Below are 21,084 nucleotides of genomic sequence, written 5' to 3'. Positions count from 1 at the left end.
ATTTTTAATATTACTGCCCCCAATTTGGTACTCCCATAACTCCGCTGCAAATATCGCTTGAATACGATACAATGCTATTGAATACAGTTGACTCTTGAGTGTAAATTAACTGGTGTGTACACACTGAAACCATATAAATATGCCGGACTAAGCGTTATTAATAAGAGAAAGAGCATTTTTTTTTAAACTTTATTGTTTATTCAAAAAGAAAAGTATAAATTTCAAAATTATCAAGTCCAGATGCCGGTACGCTTCCATCCGTTACAGCGAAAATCTGAAAATTGCACTTCTGTTGAATCGTTCAACAACTTACCTAAGTCGACCGACCAATCCGAGAGATGCCGCAAAAGTTCAGCACCGCCGACACAATTGCAAGTGTTGATTATCCGCTTTGTGGCTGAATTAGCTTGGCGACCGTCATTTCAGCGCTTTGCATACTTTTCAGCCAACTTGGAACAAAAATTATAAATATACAATTTTAAATGGCATTTATAAGGATATATACCGAGTGTGCAATCCAAATGAAAATATAAAAATTTTAAATGAATAAGAAGGTGCCCGCCCGCAACAATTGCTATCGATTGGAATAATTGGCATTCTGACTCTACCCGCTTACTTGCCTCTTTCAACTTACATTGGAATGCACTCTGGCACCTGCTTTGGCTTTGTGCTTTCTTTGCTGATGCGCCTTGCCTGCTCTAAACGAATACAAGACTTAAGCTATATTCGAATAAATATCAAGACTAGGCTTGAACTAAACAACGAGTTTGATTTGGTTTTTGGTATTTTTTCTTTTTTTTTGTCAATTTTACATAAATTCATTGCTGTATTTTATATCTTTCTTTGCTACATTTAAGTGTAAATTTTGTTAACATATTAAAAATCCTTAATTGCGCTGACCTCTGAGAAACTGCATACAAACTGCTACAAGGTTTCGATTACAATTAATTGTTGTTCATTTGGTTATAACTAAACATTGGGAGATAATTTAGTTCAATGTCGTCATAGTCACTTACAAAAAACTAGCACAAGTAGCTCCTCCTCGCTATGATATATGTATATATATATATATATATGTAAATATATGTTATTAATGCTAAGGCAGTGCGCGGCTCTTGAAAAAGTGAGCGCACGCTCTACACGATTTTAAAATTATGAGAACTTAAACCTAGAGAAAAGTATTAATACATTTTTGTTTAAATATAGATTTGTGTAGATTTTTGCACTGATTATCAGAAATTGTGGGCGGCAGCCATTCAACCATTGGGGGTGTTCGCTTGAAATTAAGCATCGGTTGCCGCCCTGAAGTTTGTTTTTTTTATTCTTTTTTGTGTTTGTATATACTAAGTTATTTTACTGTTAACTGAAGGATTCTTGATAATCAAATGTGGCTAAAAGGATACATAATTTAACTTTGAATTGTTTGTTATCTTAAGCTTTTTCTTTAGCAGCACAACTTTTATGTTGTGAAGTTTCTAGTTTACAATGATCCTTTTGTATTAAGTTTAGGTTGGCTACAAAATGTTGAATATAAATATTATGCTATTTTGAATATTGAATAGGTAGGTAGGTAGGTTTGACGAGTGTGAGTAGGTTAAATCAATTATCGTATATCGTAATATCGTATTGTAACTGTGCAAATTACTCTTATTGAATCCTGGCCAGCTGCTGTGTACGTGTACTCTGCTGGATGCGTATGTGTGAGGGTCTCGCTGCTGCTGCTGCTGCTGCTGCTTACTTCACTTCTCTGTTCACTTCTCTCTTCTCTGTATTTGTAAGTTCTGTTAAAACTCTGCTGTTGCTGCTGCTGCTGCTGTTGTTGCAACTGCTCTCTGAATAAAACGCACCACACACACACACACATTCACAGACTGATCTGCTCTGTACTTGTACTGACTTTGACTGAACCAATCTCACACGACTGCACTGCACTGTTCCTGATATTTATCTTCTGTCATGCTTTTGGTATGGTTGTTCTCGGAAAACTTCTTAGGTATATGAGTTGTTGCTCATATCATTGAATTGCGTATCGTTTACTTGACTTTGACTTTTGGGCATAAACTGAGCCACTGCTAATTTACCACCTATAAAATGTCGATAAATGAGAAACGTTATTTAAATCAATTGTTGTTAAGCATTCCAACATTACTTAAAAGGTTTTTTCTAAATACGTTTACACAAAATAATTACTTAAAAATAGTAGTTTTCAAAAAGTTGAAGAGTTTAAACAGAAAATGTTTTTCAAGCTTAGATATTTGACTCTAATATGCTGGTTAGAAGCTACTAGGAAATGCCAATAAAATAAGATGTCTATTTATAAAATGTGTATGTATATTTAAAACACAAGAAACCTAACCAAATTGATTGGTAAATCAAGTAAATAATATATTTATATATATATATATATATAGAAATATACTTTATAGATATATATATATATATAAATATATATAGATGAATGGGTGGGTAAGTTGGTAGGTTGCTTTTCATAATTGTACTTGTTAGGTCCTTAACTAAATTTATAGCTATGCTCACCTCGTCTGGGCGCCTCAATATCTGCGGTTGTTGCCTCCACCGTTATTGAAGCCCTGATTGTTGCCACCATAATTGCCTTGATTGCCACCGCCTTAAAAACACAAAAAAAAAACCCACATGCACTTTTAGAGAGTTTCGAAACTAGCCTTAAGCTCTTAATATAACTAACAACTGAACTATAACTTGGCTGCGTATTACACCTCATTGGACTGATGCATGTATTACATAGGTAAAACAGCAAAAAACCGAAGTCTTATGCATGTAAATTGACGCATTTAAGGTAAAGCTAACGGCTAAACTCTATGGACGTTCCAACAATTAGATATCTGCACTATGATTATCTAAGTTCCTAAAGCTCAACTTTCAACCAAAATTGGAATGTAAATTGAGAGAGATGGGATGTTTTCGAATGATGCTTACCTGCTTTGTTGCCAAAGTTGCCGCTCTGGTAGGGCTGCATGCGATTGTTGCCAAAGTTGCCACTACGCTGGGGGCCACCGCTGTAACCTTGCTGATAATTTCCAAAATCATTGCCACCATTGCTACCCCAGTTGCCGTTACCGCCGCCGCCACCGAAGTTGCCACCGTTATTGCCCCAATTGTTATCCCAGGGTCCGTTATTGCCCCAGCAATTATTACCACCGCCATAGCCGCCGCCAAAATTATTATTGCCCCAATTGTCGCTATTACCGCCTCGATTGCCCCAGTTTCCGTTTTGGTTACCGAAGTTGCCACCGCCGCCCATATTACCGCCCATGTTTCCACCCCTATTGCCGCCACCACCACGACCACCCTGGCCGCGACCACCACCACCACCGCCTCCCATTTCATTTTGCTTCGGCAAAGCCTTCTTTACGTCCACCATTTTGCCATTGAGCTGATGCTGTTTTTGCACTGTAAATAAATAAATATAAAGAATACACGATAAGTTTTGTATAAAATATCACTTCTAGCCACGAGTCATATACTTTTTGATCATTACTGCAAAGGGGAGCAATAACATACATAATAGAGGCTAGGTATTAATTTCACAGTAATGTAACGCCGCAAAGACACAAGGTATTGCAATGCGGAGCTGGAACTGTATAATTAAACTGAAGAGGAAATTGTAACGAGGCTGCGTGTTACGCTGAACTAGGATTTTTATAGACATTCGCATAACATAGCTTAGCCGACGCTTTCATTGTTCTCACAGCGTTTAATAGGAAACCGTACAAGCGAAGGTCAAGCTTGTCAATTTGTCAGTACTGTGTAGGTAGTTTTATTGACCAATTGTAGCATATACGTTTTCATCAATGAGACATTCAAGAAGCCCAATCAACAAAGATATAATATGTGCAACGTTTTTCTTACAGTTATGAAACGCCGCAAAGACACATCAAACATTGCAATGCGGAGCTGGAACTGTATAATTAAACTAAACAGAAAGAATTGTAACGAGGCTGCGTGTTACGCTGAACTAGGATTTTTATAAACATTCGCATAACATAGCTTAGCCGACGCTTTCATTATTCTCACAGCGTATAATAGGAAACCGTACAAGCCAAGGTCAAGCTTGTCAATTTGTCAGTACTGTGTTACTTATTCTATTGCCTAATTGTAGCACATACGTTTTCATCGGTTAGGCATGCTGAGTGCCTAATCAACAAAGATATAATACGTGCAACATTTCTTTTACAGTCAAAAAACGCCGCAAAGACACATCAAACATTGCTATGCGGAGCTGGGACTGTCTATACATTTAAATGAAAAAATGTAATAGTCTTATACTTACACACAACTTTGTCCACGGGATCGTAATCATCGAATTCGACAAAGGCAAAACCACGTTTCTTGCCAGTTTCTTTATCCATGACAATATTGATATCAACAATGCTACCATAGTGCTGGAAATATTCACGCAGGCTCTGCTCATCATGATCGTCCTTCAGGGCACCGACGAACAGCTTCTTCACCGTTGCGCCTGCATTTGGCGAGTCAATGTCTTGGCGTGGCACAGCACGTTTAGGCTCGACGACGCGTCCATCGATTTTGTGAGGACGAGCCTTTTGGGCTTCATCTACCATGCTTGAATGCGAGTATGTAATGAATCCGAAACCGCGTGAGCGCTTCGTACGTGGATCCTTCATAACAACCACATCGACAATTTGTCCCCATTTTTCAAAGTGCGCTTTTAAATTGTCATCCGTGGTACGGTAATCGAGACCTCCAATAAACAATTTACGCATATGCTCTGGCTCAGAAATCGAGTCCTAAATAAAGAGAAAATACAAGATTCATATCGATTTTTTTTTTCATAAAGCCAAACATAACCTCTACCCCGCTGACGCACATGCGAAAAATTTCAAAATGGCGGTCATCGAGCCACGCGTATGTATGTACCCATACATGCACTCAAGTTACATATTTTTAAGAAATTTTCGCCGAAAATTTGTACTTACATCATCATGCTGACCATTAGAATTTCCATTCTGATCGTTATGGCCGCCCATTTTAATTATTATTTCTCAATATATATATATATTTTTATAAATTTAAAAAACGACACAGCACGAACGCTCTACTCGCTTGCGTTGAAAACTGAGAATTGAACTGTAATGCTAGACTATGTGGCCAAATTCCACAAACGTCAATATACTTTCAAAGCAGTGTTGTGTAATTACTTTGTTTTTAAAGAAAAGTATGCTGTCCACATTTTCTGATTCTATATATAAATTAAAATACATATATAATATATATGGTTCGATATAGATTGACTAATTAATATGTAGATATATATTTTATTTGTGTTATTAGACATACATGCTAAGAAATCAAATAGTAACTTTATTTATATTGCTATTAATTTCCCTTGTATTCGCATATATATACATCGCTAGTGTATTATGATATCGTCAACCAATGAAAAAAATACTTAAAAATAAATATCTGACCACCCTACATGGCTTAACAAGTTCACTAGTTCGTTTTTTTCGTTCAATACAAAGACAGGATGCCGAAGAAAAAAACCGGCCAGCGTAAAAAAGCTGAAAAACAAAAGCTACGTTTAAAGGAGATTAGAGGCCGAGAGATTCCTCTCGCCGATCTGCCTTGCAATGCTCCGATGGACTGCGATAAGTGCGAGAAAAAACAAAAGTCTCGCGCTTTTTGCTACTTCTGTCAGAGTGTGCAAAGATTGCCCATTTGTGCACAATGTGGCAAAATAAAGTGTATGTTAAAAACTGGAGACTGCGTAGTCAAGCATCCCGGTGTGTATACAACTGGATTCCCTGGCATGGTTGGTGCCATTTGCGACTTCTGCGAGGCCTGGGTGTGTCATGGACGGAAATGCTTAACCACGCACGCGTGCACCTGTCCGTTGCAGAACGCTGTGTGCTTGGAATGCGAACGTGGTGTCTGGGAGCATGGCGGGCGTATCTTCAAGTGCTCGTTTTGCAATGGCTTTCTTTGTGAGGACGATCAGTTTGAGCATCAGGCCTCATGTCAGGTTCTGGAATCGGAGAACTACAAGTGTCAATCATGTAATCGTCTAGGTCAATATTCATGTTTGCGCTGCAAGACTTGCTACTGTGAGGATCATGTACGTCGCAAGGGCTTCAAGTACGAGAAGAATAAGGCCATCCCTTGCCCCAAGTGTAACTACGAAACGTCCGTTACAAAGGATTTGAGTATGTCTACGCGCTCTCACAAATTTGGTCGTCAGCAACAAGGCATGGGCAGTGACGATGAAGAGGGGTATGGGGGCTACTATGGAGGTTATGGTGCCAGTAGTAGTGCAGGTTATTCATATGGAGATGATGATGATGACGACGATGGCGATGATGATGAAAGTGAAAGCGAAGATGAGGATGATGAAGAGGAGACAAGTGGCAGTGAAGCTGACGAGACCGCCGGAGTTGATAAAAAAAATGAGAAATAAATCAAAATTTTTTAATAGATACATTTACGTATATATGTATAAAATTGATGTGTGAATTACATAAATCTGTTGTGGCAAAATAAGCTATTTATTTATATTCGAAGGGCTTACATTATTTAGTTATTTTTATAGAAGACATTAATACGCACAAAAGGTTGTTGCTATGAACGAAGGCGAATATTTTACGTATTTCACAACACTGGCCAATTGCACGTGCGATATAGACTTGTTTTGATTTGAAATGGACATTTTTAATAATCGTCCGGGATTTTGTCCGTCCTGTGGGTCAATCTTGCCACCACTGCAAATCAAAGGAAACGTATTTTGTTATAACTGTAAACAAGAGTCCTCTCCAGATGGTAAGATATGGCTGGCATTTATATGATTTGCAGTCTCAATTCAACGCATCCAATTTCACAGTTTTCATCGGGGAGACATCTGAATATACAATACACTTTAACAGATTCGATCCCAGCAAGATTTCTAAAAAAGGAATCCCTAAGTCCGAAGCAGCAGAAGCAGATGGTCCCGTTGTCGAGCGAAAGTGCCCCAAATGCGGCAACGAGAAAATGTCCTATGCCACATTACAGCTGCGCTCGGCCGACGAAGGTCAAACGGTGTTTTTTACATGCCTGAAGTGCAAGTAAGTGAATTGTTTTATAGGGATTATCATATTTATCCCTAACTTCGTTTTTTATTTAACAGATACAAGGAATCGGAGAACTCCTAAATGCATAATTTTAGCTGTTAGTCAACTAACTGTGTAAATACATATAACTTATATTAATCAAAATAACTATGCTCAACGGCCTGAAAATAAATGTAGAGGGAAAAATATATCTTTAGATGTCGCATATTGGTTATAACATCACTACTCACCTCTGTGGCTTTTAGGCGATTCTTTGGATTATAAACGACCAAGTTGGATACCAAATCTATTTCAACAGCATGTGTGCAGCTTGGAAACAAATTGTCCCAATGTATGCCCACCGAATTGGGAAACCTGCCAGCAGCAACGATTTTTATAGCAGTTAAAAGTATAAACAATTTTATATTTTACCTTATTTTACTGTAATCGGGCAGTGACGTTAGCTCTGGCCATTCATTCAGTCGTGGACTACCCAAAGTGCGTATTATTATGGCCAGCTGTTCAATATCTGTTGTGCCCGCAAAGAGCGGCACACCACGTAGCATTTCGGCTAACACATTACCGCAGGCCCATAAGTCGACTGCAGGTCCGTACTTCTGACTGCCCCAGAGTATTTCGGGAGCACGATACCAGCGAGTAGAGACCTGCGGCGAATACAGGCGCGATTCCTCGTCGGGAAAGTAGAGGCGCGCTAAACCAAAGTCTGCAATTTTTAGGACATCCATATGACTGATAAGCAGATTGGCGGGTTTGATGTCCCTGTGCATAATGCCCGCCTCGTGCAGGTAGGACATGCCCTTGAACATCATTAGAGAATACTTTCGCACCTGCTGGCGACTCAACGGATTCACCTCGCTTTTGAGGCGGCCGTACAGTGTGTCGGGCATATATTCCAACACAAGCGATAGGCCCGTCAGATCGGGATATATCTCAATGATATTAAGTATCTGAAAGTGTTAAGTACATATAGAACTTTGCCACGGCATTAAATCAGAGCTTACATATTCCGAATTGCACAATTGAAGTGACTTAATCTCGCGCAGCGTATTCAAGGAAATGTTGCCGAATTTGTTTTTCAATGCCACCTTCTTGATGGCCACCTCCACATTGCGCTGCAAATCGATGGCCTTGAACACGCAACCATGCACACCTTCGCCTATTTTATCCTGCATTTTATAACGACTAGGCGCATAGTCGTCCATGATTTAAATTCGCTAATTGAGTGCAGCTCTACACAATTTTTTCCTTTGTTTTTTTTATATGTTAACGTATTTTGTAGTCCCTGGCAACGGTCATAACAATAAACCAAACAGTCGTTACCCTGCGAATATCTGTAACAAAACAAAAGTCCCCACAGCTAGCCACCTGTTGGTAGATTGTTTACGCAGCTTTTGCCCAGTTTCAGCAGAATGCGAATTGTGGCCCAAAGCGTGGACTGTCAAATTTCTAAGCATGCGCATTGCAGGGCCCTTGGCTGCTGTCAGCTCAGCTGTCAAATTGTAAGGATACACAATTTTTCGGACCTTCGCAACTTCCAACGAAACGAAAACTGCTTAAAATATAAAATAAAACTAGTCTAATATGTCTTTAGTTATTAAGTGAATCAGTTAATACAGCTGGTAGGTGGTGTTTCCTTTCAAAAATAACATATAAGTTAACGCTTCACATTAACGCTACAAGAACTGTTAAATAGGTGTGGTGCGTATGTGTATGTGCCCTTAAATTACGCTGTTCAAATGAAAAAGTTAATATCATTATAAGTCAAAGGACGATAATGATATTGTTATTGCCCTTAGCGTTGGCTCTTGCATAATTCAATGAGTGTAATTTGTGCTAATTTGCATCAAGGACTTGTTAATGTTCACGTGAATCTACCTTGATACAGGTATATGTATACATGTCGTATACGTATTTAGGTACAGGCATATCTATATATATATATATATGTATATATAATTTTTTCGCATTGGCACGCAGAGCCTGTCAGGCGTAGCAGCACCTTGAACCAATTTAATATTGTTATAGCTCGGTTCGACTTTGAAATGGTAAATAGTTACATTGGCCATTGCATTTGAAGGTCTTGTAAGCCATAATATCTACTAAAAAGAAGGTTAAAAATGATTTCATATGCAATATATTTATATAACATCATACGTATTTAAATCTTGTTTTAGAATGAGTCCTAGAAATATTATTATCCTCAGTCATATTCCCTCTTCGGCTACAGCTCGCGCACACAACAAGATGTCCCATCCGAATTCGATCCTTTCACTGTTGCTTTGCCTTGGCCTGTGTTTGGGTCACGTTCAGTCCCGAACTGCCAAGCGATCCGACGTTTACATAGCGGGCTTCTTTCCCTATGGCGATGGCGTTGAGAACTCGTACACTGGACGTGGAGTTATGCCTAGCGTGAAGCTGGCGCTGGGTCATGTCAATGAGCATCCACAGATATTGACCAACTACAGGCTGCACATGTGGTGGAATGATACACAGGTGGGATTTGCTTAAACGAATATAAAAAATAAATAAATATATATATATATATATATATATATATATATATATGTACTTCCGTTTCTAGTGTAATGCTGCAGTAGGCGTGAAGTCCTTTTTCGACATGATGCACTCGGGTCCCAATAAGGTGATGCTCTTTGGTGCCGCCTGCACGCACGTCACTGATCCCATAGCCAAGGCCAGCAAGCACTGGCACTTAACGCAGCTGAGCTATGCGGACACACATCCCATGTTCACGAAGGACGCGTTTCCTAACTTTTTCCGCGTAGTACCCTCTGAGAATGCATTTAACGCTCCACGTCTTGCGCTACTCAAGGAGTTCAACTGGACGAGAGTGGGCACCGTCTACCAGAACGAACCACGATATTCTCTGCCGCACAATCATATGGTAGCAGATCTGGACTCCATGGAGCTGGAGGTGGTGGAGACTCAAAGCTTTGTTAACGATGTGGCCGAATCTCTGAAGAAGTTGCGCGAAAAAGACGTGCGCATCATTCTGGGCAATTTTAATGAGCATTTTGCACGCAAAGCTTTTTGCGAGGCCTTCAAGTAAGTGGCTTTAAAAAGTTTTGCAAAATTGAGTGGCTTTAGTAATACCTCGTTCAGGTTACAAATGTATGGACGCGCCTATCAATGGCTGATTATGGCCACCTACACTACGGATTGGTGGAATGTGACGCTGGACAGCGAATGCACAGACAAGGAGATAGCCACTGCCTTAGAAGGCGCCATATTGGTGGATCTGCTGCCGCTCTCAACCAGCGGCGACATTACTGTAGCAGGCATTGTAAGGGACCCAATCGTTGTCCTTCATCATCCATGAACTCACATTTGTTTTGCAGACGGCAGATGAGTATCTGGTGGAATATGATCGATTACGCGGCACAGAATATTCGCGATTCCATGGCTACACGTATGACGGTATCTGGGCAGCCGCCTTGGCAATACAGTATGTGGCGGAGAAACGTGAGGATCTGCTGACACATTTCGACTATCGTGTCAAGGACTGGGAGAGTATATTTCTGGAAGCATTGCGTAATACTTCCTTTGAGGGCGTAACGGTGAGTATAAGTCTAGCCATCAATGTTTAACTCATTCATTAGTTCATTTATATCATTCAACTAGGGTCCTGTACGCTTCTATAACAACGAACGCAAGGCCAACATTTTAATCACTCAATTTCAATTGGGACAAATGGAAAAGATTGGTGAATATCATTCACAGCAAGCACATTTGGACATGACACTGGGCAAGCCAGTGCGTTGGGTGGGTAAAACGCCGCCCAAGGATCGCACCCTAATCTACATAGAACACAGCCAGGTTAACCCCACCATATATATTGTGTCAGCCAGCGCCTCTGTCATTGGCGTGATCATAGCCACCGTTTTCTTAGCCTTTAATATCAAGTACCGCAATCAACGGTAAGCTCTTAAGCAGCCATATCTATTCCAGCTTACCTAACCAAGTATGTGTCGCCTTGCAGCTACATCAAAATGTCTAGTCCACATTTGAACAATCTGATTATCATTGGCTGCATGCTAACCTACCTGAGCATTATATTTCTGGGCCTGGATACTACGCTGAGCAGCGTGGCAGCTTTTCCCTATATATGCACGGCTCGTGCCTGGATCCTAATGGCTGGTTTTAGTTTGGCCTTCGGAGCAATGTTCTCAAAAACTTGGCGAGTGCATTCGATTTTCACCGACTTGAAGCTGAATAAGAAAGTAATCAAGGACTATCAGCTGTTTATGGTTGTGGGCGTGCTGCTGGCCATTGATATAGCGATCATAACCACCTGGCAGATAGCTGATCCCTTTTATCGCGAGACCAAGCAACTAGAGCCAAAAGTGAGGAATACACGATACGATACGAAGGAATTTTTGAAATTAATACCAAGCTATATTTACAGCATCACGAGAACATTGATGATGTGCTAGTCATACCCGAGAACGAGTACTGCCAGTCGGAGCATATGACGATATTTGTTAGCATCATCTATGCATATAAGGGCTTGCTCTTGGTAACCAAATGGAGACAGAATTGTTAAATGTCGTCGGTTTTATTTGAATCATTTCCTACCCTCTCAGGTTTTTGGCGCCTTCTTGGCCTGGGAAACCCGGCATGTCTCCATACCAGCTCTAAATGACTCCAAACATATTGGTTTCTCCGTTTATAATGTGTTCATTACTTGCATTGCCGGCGCGGCAATATCGCTTGTTTTATCGGATCGCAAGGATTTAGTTTTTGTCTTACTCTCGTTTTTTATCATTTTTTGTACGACAGCCACTTTGTGTTTGGTGTTCGTACCGAAAGTAAGACTGGTAGTAAGGAAGTTTTGTAGTTTTTGTAGCTGTTATACACATAATCGTATATTACTTATATACAAGAGAAGCGAACGAGTACATACGTATTATGTTGAATGTTGTTTAATATTGTTCGTTTGATCATTTCGAATGCCATCGTCAATAGAAAGGAAGGCATTTCAAATGATCAGCATTTCATTTAGCGCTGCTCTTTACGCACTAAATTCTTAACTCTGCTAATGCTACATAACACTACATACTAACTTTTAAAAGCTATATACTATCTTTATACTTAACTATATGTATCAGCAACGTCAAAGACTCTTGTCTACAGTTGAATATCAAAATCTTTTGACATTTCTGATATGCTGTCCTTTAAGTCTAGTTTCCCTTGAGAACTTACTTACCTTGCTGTGTACGGGGTACTCCGGCAGTTAGCTTATTTAAGTATTGGTTCATCGAATTGCAGCTCGTCGAACTTAAACGCAATCCTCAGGGCGTTGTGGACAAGCGAGTGCGCGCTACTCTACGCCCTATGTCCAAGAATCGACGCGATTCCTCGGTCTGTGAGCTAGAGCAGCGGCTGCGCGATGTGAAGAACACCAATTGTCGCTTCCGCAAGGCTCTGATGGAGAAGGAGAACGAACTGCAGGCTCTAATACGCAAACTGGGTCCGGAGGCGCGCAAGTGGATCGATGGAGTCACCTGTACAGGTGCAGCTACGGATCTGGAGCCCATATTAAGCGACGATATGGCTAAGTTATCAGCCCCACCTGTGCGTCGCGAGATGCCCAGCACTACAGGTGAGTGAACATTTCGCTGCCTAGACAAATTCATGCATTGCTCACCTCTTGCACCTAGAAGTTACCGAGCTGACATCCGTGGATAGCATCACCTCCACACACGTTGAAATTGACAACTCCTTTGTTTCAGTGCAGTCCACAACTCTGGCGCCCTCCTTACCGCCGTAAGTCCAAATATTCCTCATCTATGCAAATATTTAATCTGTTGACTCAATAGCAAAAAGAAGAAACAGTCAATTGTGGAGCAACCTTCAAGTGCTATGATGCAACCCATTCAGCAACAGCTACAGCAACATCTTCAGAAACAGCAGCAAATGCAGCAGCAGCAACTACAGCAACAACAACAACAACAGCAACAACAACAACAACAGCAACAACAACAACAACAACAGCAACAACAACAACAACAACTACATCAGCACCATCGACATTTGGAGAAACGCAATTCGGTTTCGGCTCAGACAGATGCCAATATTGGTAGCGTAACCAGCAGCAGCTCCACTAAACGCTCTACTGGCGACTGCAGCGCAATGAGAGATCGCCGCCAGTCAACAGCATCCAGGCACTATGAAAGTGGTAGCCAAACGCCAACGACCAAGCCAAAGTATAGCAGCACACATCGCAATTCCTCCACAAATATATCCACCTCGCAATCGGAGCTGAGTAACGTTTGTCCGCACAGCAAGCCCGGCACACCGGGCGTAATTAAAAGTAAATACTTATCTTATTTTATACTCATGTTTATTGAAACGAAAACATTATTTAATTTTCCTTGCTTACACAGCTCCCACTGCCTCGGACCATCGTCGCACCAGCATGGGGTCGGCGCTCAAGTCAAACTTCGTTGTCTCCCAGAGTGATCTTTGGGACACGCACACGCTCTCCCACGCCAAGCAACATTCGCGCCAGTCGCAGCGTACCTATGCCAGCCCACAGCGTTGTTCGGAACATCATGGTCACGTGATGACCTATGAGCAAAACACAACCTCACCCATTCAGCGCTCCGTCTCGGAAAAGAATCGTAACAAGCATCGCCCCAAGCCACAGAAGGGTACAGTCTGCCAGAGTGAGACGGACAGCGAGCGGGAGCGGGAGCCGACGCCCACAAGCGTGCAGCAATGTACACAGACACGCAAATTCAATCGAAATGCGAACATTCAACATGCGGCGCATCATCACAGCTCACCGAACGTGGCACCTGAGAAGCAAAGGAAGCAGCGCAACCGAACCGAACATTCAATCTATGGTGCCAGCTCCGAAACAGAGCTCATAGAGGGAGAAACAGCCATACTACCTATATTCCGGAAGCTACTCACTGAGAAGAGTCCCAATTATCGCGGCCGTAGTGTTGTTGGACAGAGCTGTCCAAATATATCCATCAAGTGCGATATCGTTGAATACTTGTAGACAATGATGACAATGCTGCATTTAAACCACAAAAATTGTGAGCAGTTTTTAGCCCCTAGGTCAGAATTCCTTATACTCTACACGTTACTCTTACTAATGTGTAGAGATACACAATTTCATAAATTGCTAGCACAAATATTATTGAGAAACATAGTTGAAAATTAAATCATAACTAATATAAGTAAATTTGCAATTCTTGTTTCTCTCTTAATATAATATATGGGGGCGTATTGAAAGACATATTTCTGAATGAATTGTTTTACAGGTAACATTTATTAAATCACTTCAACACATTTTATAAGTTCAATGAAGGAAGTACAAGGTTTTCAGTTGTAGTTAAGTACAATACGTCATGATTTTGTTTTACTAGCTCTCATGGTCTGTATAAACATAGAATTTGAATTAATTAATTTGTCACCTTCTGTATCACAGTTACATGGTTATTACAAACGTGAGTGTGTTGTGCGTGTTGTGTGTCTGTGTGTTTTGAACAATTACGACTAAATAGGATAGACAACACATATGGTACGTCAAAGTACATTATATATATAGATGCTTGTTTGTAATGTATATAACTCTACCATATATGGTAATTACATATACATTCATACACACTATAATGCCGGCATCAACATAGTTGGCCCGCTTTAACAGCTAATAAAAATTCAGAGTATAAATATTTTTGATTACAGTTAAATACGTAAGTACATAAACGATTACGCGGACGCGCTCTGCTTTTACTTTTCCATTAAGTGTTTCACTAAAAACTAATAATACCGACATCATGCAGTCGTACAGTTATGGACGTACCCAGTACTCTCCGCTAATTGCTTCAGTTTACAAATTTTTGAGCTCCCTTGGCTCAGGTGAGCGCCAAACGTTACAACTAAGTAAAAAAGCGCATTGCAACTGTTTGAAGTCTTTTTGAAATAGCACACTAAATAGTAATTCAAATAGCCAATTAGTTTGCGAAAATGTCTGTTCAAGCATAAGTACAAATCATTGTGATTCTCTCATTTTCTCCGTATAAATCATTGTGATTTTAACGCATTCTTCATCAACTACAGTAGTATATTAACAAAGTAAAAAAGGTGGCAAACATTTGCGCAAACCGCTAGTCTCTTTGAATTATGCTTAATACTAACAAAGTAGTTGCACATACGACTTTATATATACATATAAATATATATATATATATAGCTGTGGTATATCAATACAGAACACCAACGTGAACGCCATGTGTCCACATGTATTAACACATATACATAATAATTGTATATATTTTCTGTTTTAGCTTTTCTAATGCATAAACTTTTTCAAAATGCATATGCTTGCACCTACTTGGCGAAGGCATCAAGAAAAATATCTTGAAAATTAATGATTCCTTCTGATACTTTGCACTAGTGCGGCGTTTGAAATGAGTGTTCGAAGTCCACAGGCACCGAAAGCGGCGCATGCCCACTTTCTGTGCCTGAAATTGTTTTAATCTGATTGCTGGAATTTAAGGATTCCAGTTCATGTGTTTCCGAATTGGCCATTTCAACAATGGCTGAGCTGGTGGGTGTTAGCAGTTGTTCAGTAGCAATTATTCGACTGGGTTTACTATAAAAGATTACAAGCACAAAGTAGAAACAATAAGCACATTCATTTATTTACACTTACCGTTCATAAAATTTGTTAGCTTTTGCTGTGCGACGCTTGCGTAATGAAGGCCAACCCAGCTGCATGAAACCGTACTGCGGTCCTGCTACCTTGAGCAGACTCATCAAAAAGAAGGTGGCATAGAACCAACTGGTGACCATGACTACAACCAAAAATACACCAATTTGTATGTAGGGTAATATATTCGATGCCATCATAATGCCACCGGCAAAACCAGTAGTAGCCGCTGCCATCACCGTTGGCCCGATGATGCGCGACAACACAAACTGTGTGGCTGCATTGCGCTCCTTAGAGGGCGAGAGACGATAGTGTATCCCGTAATGTAGACTAAAATCCACAGCCAATCCAATTGCAGTCGATACGGCAATGCTTTCCAGTATGTTAAGCTGCCAGCCAAGTAAAATAAGTACAGCCACAGTATTGAAAATGGTCAGCGAGACAGTTACGACAGCGTAAATGGAAATGATTATATTGAGTGTGAAACATAGCAGGACCACAAGAGAAGCGCCCATGGCCAGTATAATAGAAGTGATCGTGTCATGCGAAAGAGTGTCTTGCACATTGTAAAATTTAAGATCACTAATAAACCAGCCGCCACGTAATTCTGTGGGAGCCGTGCTGAGCTGCTGCTGAAACCAATTTTCGACTGTCTCATAAAACAACTTGATGTTCGAATAGAGGGTGCTGTATCCCGTGTTCGAATCGAACTCAATGATTATCGCCTTGACGAGCAGTTGGGCAGATGTAGTCTCGATGCTTAAACTCTCGTTACTGTTGCTCTCAATGTACTCATCTGATCGACTGGGCGCAGCAGCAAATTTAGGACCAGCTTTTCCGTGCTGGTAAAATCTGGTTTCGCATAGATTGGAAATGCATTGGGGCAAACACTGCTCAAATATGTGCGGCTCATAGGGAAACTGTGCGTTGCAGCAGGGTGTTCGATCCAATCCCATTGTATCCATGTCATCAATGCATCTGCGAATTATAAGACTTAATAGGGCTCTTAGTTATTATTAAGGAAAAATTACTTACCTACGCTCCATGTATCTTATGAAGTTTTCAATAAAGCAATTCGGCAGCAAAAAACCAAAGGTGGCCTGATAAAATGGCTGCTGACGAATGTTTATGCAAAAGTTTCTCAGCCAAATCTGTGCCGGTTTGCTAGATATATTAAAATTATTGTCATAGTGTAAGTTGCCGTATGAATTTGGGTTCGTATAGTCGCCATCGTCCAGCGCTTGCACGCCCCAAACGAAGCGCATGCTCATGTTGAAGTTTTCCACTCCTTGTAGAGGCTTCTCAAACCAAAACAGATGCTTCAGCTTTGCATAAACCTCAAATGGATGGTGTGAAACAAATAACTGGAAATTGGGTTTTTGTGGTAGCTGCAGGCCCGGATACCAGAACACAATGATGGCACTTGAAGCCCCCAGCACGGTAAAGATAAAAATCCATACATATGCGTAGTTCATAATGCTCTGAGTAATGCGCTCTTCAAACAATTCGCAAAATCGATTAATTGACTTCTTACAGGCGTTGAGCAATTTTTGTGACAAATGTTGCTGGCAGCACATACGGCTAGCAAACAGGCGTTCCATAATCGAAACCGATGCTGGCAGCCAGGTTATCATAAGCAAATAGTTGGTAACTACAACAGTGCCCGCAAATATTCTACAAAATTAAGTCTATTAACAATGAAGTTTAATGTAAGCAAAACAGCACTTACCCAAAGCATTTAATTGCCGTTATGGAGCTACTGTAGGAAGCATAAAACGCTCCAGCAGTGGTTACAGAGGTTACAAACATAGACGCTGCCGCATGTCGCATGGTCAGCGCCATTAGATTCTCCAATGTCTCCGTATGCTCATTGTGCTCTAAAGGCGTGGGTAATGTTGATTGTGTGTTTAATGTACTGCACTTGCTGAAACGCTCGGCCAACACACATTGCCAGATTTTGAGGAACAAGAACACATCATCAGCACCAATGCCAATGATAACCACAACGGCTAGCAGATTCATGTATGGAAAGAAGGTAAACTCAAAAACCACTGTGTAGGCAAAGTATGCCAATCCCAACGAGAAACAAATGGCAAAACATGACATCAATGTTATAAAGGCCGACCCTGTATATAACCAAACACAGGCCATAACGAAGAGTCCACCCAGAGATACAAGCCAAACGTCTGTAAACAACAACTCGCTGAATAGCTCATTTTCCAAACCCAAATCCATAGCAACAACTTCCACCAATTCATTGCTTAGAGATCTGTAAAAAGAGTCGTATTAGATATTATTAGCATACAATTTAACATCATATAGTATTAGAAATAACTGTTAAACATAATGTTTGGCTTATGTGCTCAAAACATTCACACACTTTATCTCGTCAGAACAAACTTGATTTACAAATTAGAAAATTAAATTTATCATTGACGCCTATATATAAGTTGATTTAATAAAATGGCTGCTACCACCGAACAACACAACAGCCGTTTGACTGAAATGAACGTGAAGACTCTGCTGCCCACATGTTTTAAGAAAAAGACAGTCACCAAAGCAGATTTTGTAAATCACATGCATGATGGTCGCATATACAAGCCAAACAAGATATTTAAATATCAAACCGATCCCGCATTGATCACTGGTCATTATGTGAATAATCTAAAGGTCAACAATTTAGAGATGAAGACGCGCACATGGCCGTATGCCATGGACTGGCGAGAGGAGTATCGCCAATTTTTGAAGCGCACCAAGTGGTGTAACGAGCATATCTATAAGCTATTCTTTGAGTGTCCACCAGTTCGCTATGACCAGATTGAGGATTTTCTAATTGATTTGCGGAAAACTGTTTATGGCTCGGATTATTCGCCAAACGATTATGCATCACTGTTCAGCCAAAAAACTATAAAAGCCGATATTACCGATCCTAAATGCGATTCCAAGGATATCCAGACTACCTATGGCAATTATTATAATCGCCTCGAAGAACTGAACAAAGATGGCAAATTGTATCAGGGACGGCCACCCAAGGATATGAGCATAGAGGTGTTTGCTCAAAATATGCGCAAGCTCTTCCGCAAATACGATCTAACTACATACTTTGAGGAAATCTGCCTTCCCGCATTGATAAGCGCTAAGGATGGTAAAATGCCGACTGGACCTATTGATCGCTACACATTGCGTAAATATTAAAAATAAATTTGACGAGTTTAGTTTCAACTTACACGTGTTGCCATTCATGGAAGAGCGGAAGGATACGATTGGAGCGTGTAACAGGCACAAAAATCATTGCGTATTTTAAATAAACAGTTGTTTCCTGTAAATATTAAAAGATTGTTAATCTAAGAAATATTTAATTGTTGTAGATCACTCACATTTGGCTTAATGAAGCTATAATCGCTGAGAAAGTTGAGCACATTAAATACCAAATTATTGCGCGTGCATTCCTCCGGCGCATAGCACCGATTCAATTCGTTACAATTAATGCCTAGTTTAAGTAAATGATAATACTCATAGCAACTGAGCAGCAGGGATTGCAGTAGTGAAATATCCTCTGCGGTCAGATCAAAACACGAACTCTTATTGGCCAGCAGTGTGGCGTAATTGGGCAGTGACCAAGGCCGGCAGCAATTGTTTGTTAGCATTTCAGGTTCACAGAATGCCTGATAACTTTGCACAGCACCAATTTGTTCTTGCAGCTGGCACATAGCTAACATCCCGTTTATATCAAATAATGAGTCTGTAGCATTCGGACCAATACGTTTCACTACAAAGTGTGAGTATGCTTTGTGCGGTGAGGAATCACAAAAGAAGCCCTCAATGGGCTGGGGAGCTCTTGAGTTAGACCAACCGTCGTTGGGTAATGAGGCCTGCTTTAGCATACGCCATGTACTCTTCTTGGTTTGGATGCGCTCACGATGTTCATCCTCATCAACGAAAGTAGTATTGTGCCCATATTCAATTGGCTCGCTCTGTCTAGTTGGCTCCAGCAAAGAGGGGCTGCTATCGTTAGTCACCTCGAAATCCCGAAACACTCCACTATCACCCATCCATTTATCGTCTTCCGGACTTTTGGTTGCTTTTAGGCGCTTGTTGATGAGCATCATTTTGTATGTTACATCGTCGTGTTCGTTCTTTTTCTGCTGTTCTTTACGACGCTTATTTTTATCTTTTCGGCGTTGATTTTTATGCCGCCTGTGATTTGGATGCTGATGCCTTGGCACACCTCTTGTCTTTTCATATTGAATCTTTTGCAGGAGATCCGTAGGATTTGAGAATAAAATACCATTGCCGTCAATCTCTTGATTCAGATTATGCCAAGCAGTTAGTCGTTTTCCAATTTCAGTGCCTCGCGTCTCAAAGCCCTGCAATACATGTTTCGAGTAAAAGTATGAGCATGCGTAGAAATTGTTTATTGGGGTATGATTGATGAAATACGAACCAAGGTTGGGTCACTAAAATCTGGCAGGTCATTTAGTATGAATGCCACTATAATGCAGGCCACGCAATAAACGGCGATTGAGACAACCACCAGATATGGTCGACGTGCCAGTACATGATAATACCAGTTCATCTTTTCTGAGTCGAAGCACAGCATGCCGAGTAAAAGACAACCGCGTAAGCTCGACAATATTTACAAAATTGAAGCACTTATAGTATCTGCATCTTGTTTACTTTAGTGTCAGTTACAGTTGCAACATGTGGAGTCTTAATTAACCTTGAGTTTATGGCGTGATGACGGATGTCTTAAGGGTAGTCCTATTGTTGTTGTTTATGTTATAGATACTGTCTGGGTATGCATTGAAAAATTTCAATTTATTTGTGGGTCTAAGCAAGATTTTGTTAGACGAAAGTGCAGTTGGTTTTTTAACATTTTCTTAAACGCCCGCGAAATAAATCCCTGGCTGAGAAATTAAATTGAAATTAATAAAAGAATGCGAATGCAAAAAATGCGCAAAACACAAGCAAAATGCACTAGAGATGTAATAAACATAGATTGTCCTTTTGGAAACAAGTATCGCTTCTAGCGTAATAGTATTATTTATCGAACTATCGATGTATTTATGCATATATATAAATGATCATTTTAGCATTTGTTTACAAAGCACAGAATTTTTAAATTTTCCAATTAGTTGTGTTATTTATGTAGCAATTTTGAAACATCCATGCACTGCAATTGTCAAACACATACTGAAGCTTGGATAGATCAAATTAAATCATGCGTTGAGTCAGGATATTTATAAGCTGTGAATATAAACAAATAACCAACGTAAACAATACGAGAGAGTGATT

The 21,084-nt window shown here is 40.4% G+C and overlaps 7 protein-coding genes across 11 annotated transcripts; 4 read left to right on the top strand and 3 right to left on the bottom strand.

The window, feature by feature from the left end:
* Window positions 1–233: 233 nt before the first annotated feature.
* Window positions 234–5,128, bottom strand: LOC111598220 (heterogeneous nuclear ribonucleoprotein A1). 3 transcript variants are annotated; one of them, XM_023313380.2, is made up of 5 exons: window positions 4,977–5,127; window positions 4,310–4,787; window positions 2,956–3,429; window positions 2,536–2,626; window positions 234–449 (listed from the first exon to the last, which is right to left on the bottom strand). In XM_023313380.2, exons 1-4 carry the CDS (start codon window positions 5,025–5,027, stop codon window positions 2,550–2,552), a joined length of 1,080 nt encoding a protein of 359 aa, XP_023169148.1. In that variant the 5' UTR covers window positions 5,028–5,127; the 3' UTR covers window positions 234–449; window positions 2,536–2,549. The 3 variants fall into 3 exon arrangements, with proteins under 3 accessions (XP_023169148.1, XP_023169146.1, XP_023169147.1); XM_023313379.2 differs by lacking the exon at window positions 234–449 and adding an exon at window positions 2,008–2,084; XM_023313378.2 differs by lacking the exons at window positions 234–449; window positions 2,536–2,626 and adding an exon at window positions 1,313–2,084 and having other exon boundaries at window positions 4,977–5,128.
* A 229-nt stretch (window positions 5,129–5,357) lies between these two features.
* Window positions 5,358–6,551, top strand: LOC111598221 (zinc finger protein 330 homolog). Its single transcript, XM_023313381.2, has one exon. It carries the CDS (start codon window positions 5,528–5,530, stop codon window positions 6,452–6,454), a length of 927 nt encoding a protein of 308 aa, XP_023169149.2. The 5' UTR covers window positions 5,358–5,527; the 3' UTR covers window positions 6,455–6,551.
* Window positions 6,552–6,637: 86 nt separating this feature from the next.
* LOC111598222 (DNA-directed RNA polymerase I subunit RPA12) lies at window positions 6,638–7,291 on the top strand. Its single transcript, XM_023313382.2, has 3 exons — window positions 6,638–6,813; window positions 6,875–7,097; window positions 7,160–7,291. The coding sequence occupies exons 1-3, from the start codon at window positions 6,696–6,698 to the stop codon at window positions 7,182–7,184; spliced, it is 366 nt and encodes a 121-aa protein (XP_023169150.1). The 5' UTR covers window positions 6,638–6,695; the 3' UTR covers window positions 7,185–7,291.
* Window positions 7,223–8,550, bottom strand: LOC111598224 (cyclin-dependent kinase 20). Its single transcript, XM_023313383.2, has 3 exons — window positions 8,105–8,550; window positions 7,515–8,050; window positions 7,223–7,457 (listed from the first exon to the last, which is right to left on the bottom strand). The coding sequence occupies exons 1-3, from the start codon at window positions 8,303–8,305 to the stop codon at window positions 7,238–7,240; spliced, it is 957 nt and encodes a 318-aa protein (XP_023169151.1). The 5' UTR covers window positions 8,306–8,550; the 3' UTR covers window positions 7,223–7,237.
* Window positions 8,551–8,608: 58 nt separating this feature from the next.
* Window positions 8,609–14,274, top strand: LOC111598219 (gamma-aminobutyric acid type B receptor subunit 2). Of its 3 annotated transcripts, none has more exons than XM_030224808.1 (13): window positions 8,609–8,722; window positions 9,331–9,596; window positions 9,685–10,166; window positions 10,224–10,404; window positions 10,460–10,678; window positions 10,743–11,038; window positions 11,101–11,464; window positions 11,527–11,637; window positions 11,705–11,929; window positions 12,390–12,723; window positions 12,785–12,887; window positions 12,941–13,434; window positions 13,508–14,274. In XM_030224808.1, the coding sequence occupies exons 2-13, from the start codon at window positions 9,348–9,350 to the stop codon at window positions 14,128–14,130; spliced, it is 3,681 nt and encodes a 1,226-aa protein (XP_030080668.1). In that variant the 5' UTR covers window positions 8,609–8,722; window positions 9,331–9,347; the 3' UTR covers window positions 14,131–14,274. The 3 variants fall into 3 exon arrangements, with proteins under 3 accessions (XP_030080668.1, XP_030080667.1, XP_030080666.1); XM_030224807.1 differs by having other exon boundaries at window positions 12,782–12,887; XM_030224806.1 differs by having other exon boundaries at window positions 11,705–11,941.
* Window positions 14,275–15,467: 1,193 nt separating this feature from the next.
* LOC111598213 (protein dispatched) lies at window positions 15,468–20,768 on the bottom strand. The gene is given in 7 exon segments (XM_023313367.2): window positions 15,468–15,732; window positions 15,793–16,767; window positions 16,825–17,463; window positions 17,519–18,058; window positions 19,017–19,108; window positions 19,167–20,156; window positions 20,234–20,768. Coding segments are annotated over 7 exon segments (3,657 nt in total). The 5' UTR covers window positions 20,390–20,768.
* Window positions 18,132–19,114, top strand: LOC111598218. Its single transcript, XM_023313376.2, has one exon. The coding sequence runs from the start codon at window positions 18,253–18,255 to the stop codon at window positions 18,982–18,984; it is 732 nt and encodes a 243-aa protein (XP_023169144.2). The 5' UTR covers window positions 18,132–18,252; the 3' UTR covers window positions 18,985–19,114.
* Window positions 20,769–21,084: the final 316 nt, after the last annotated feature.

This window comes from Drosophila hydei, unplaced genomic scaffold (assembly GCF_003285905.1).
Source record: "Drosophila hydei strain 15085-1641.00,03,60 unplaced genomic scaffold, DhydRS2 tig00008119-arrow-pilon, whole genome shotgun sequence".
NCBI classification, from domain to species: Eukaryota; Metazoa; Arthropoda; class Insecta; order Diptera; family Drosophilidae; genus Drosophila; species Drosophila hydei.
Note: the sequence above shows the minus strand (reverse complement) of the source record. Positions and strands in the feature narration are given on the sequence as shown.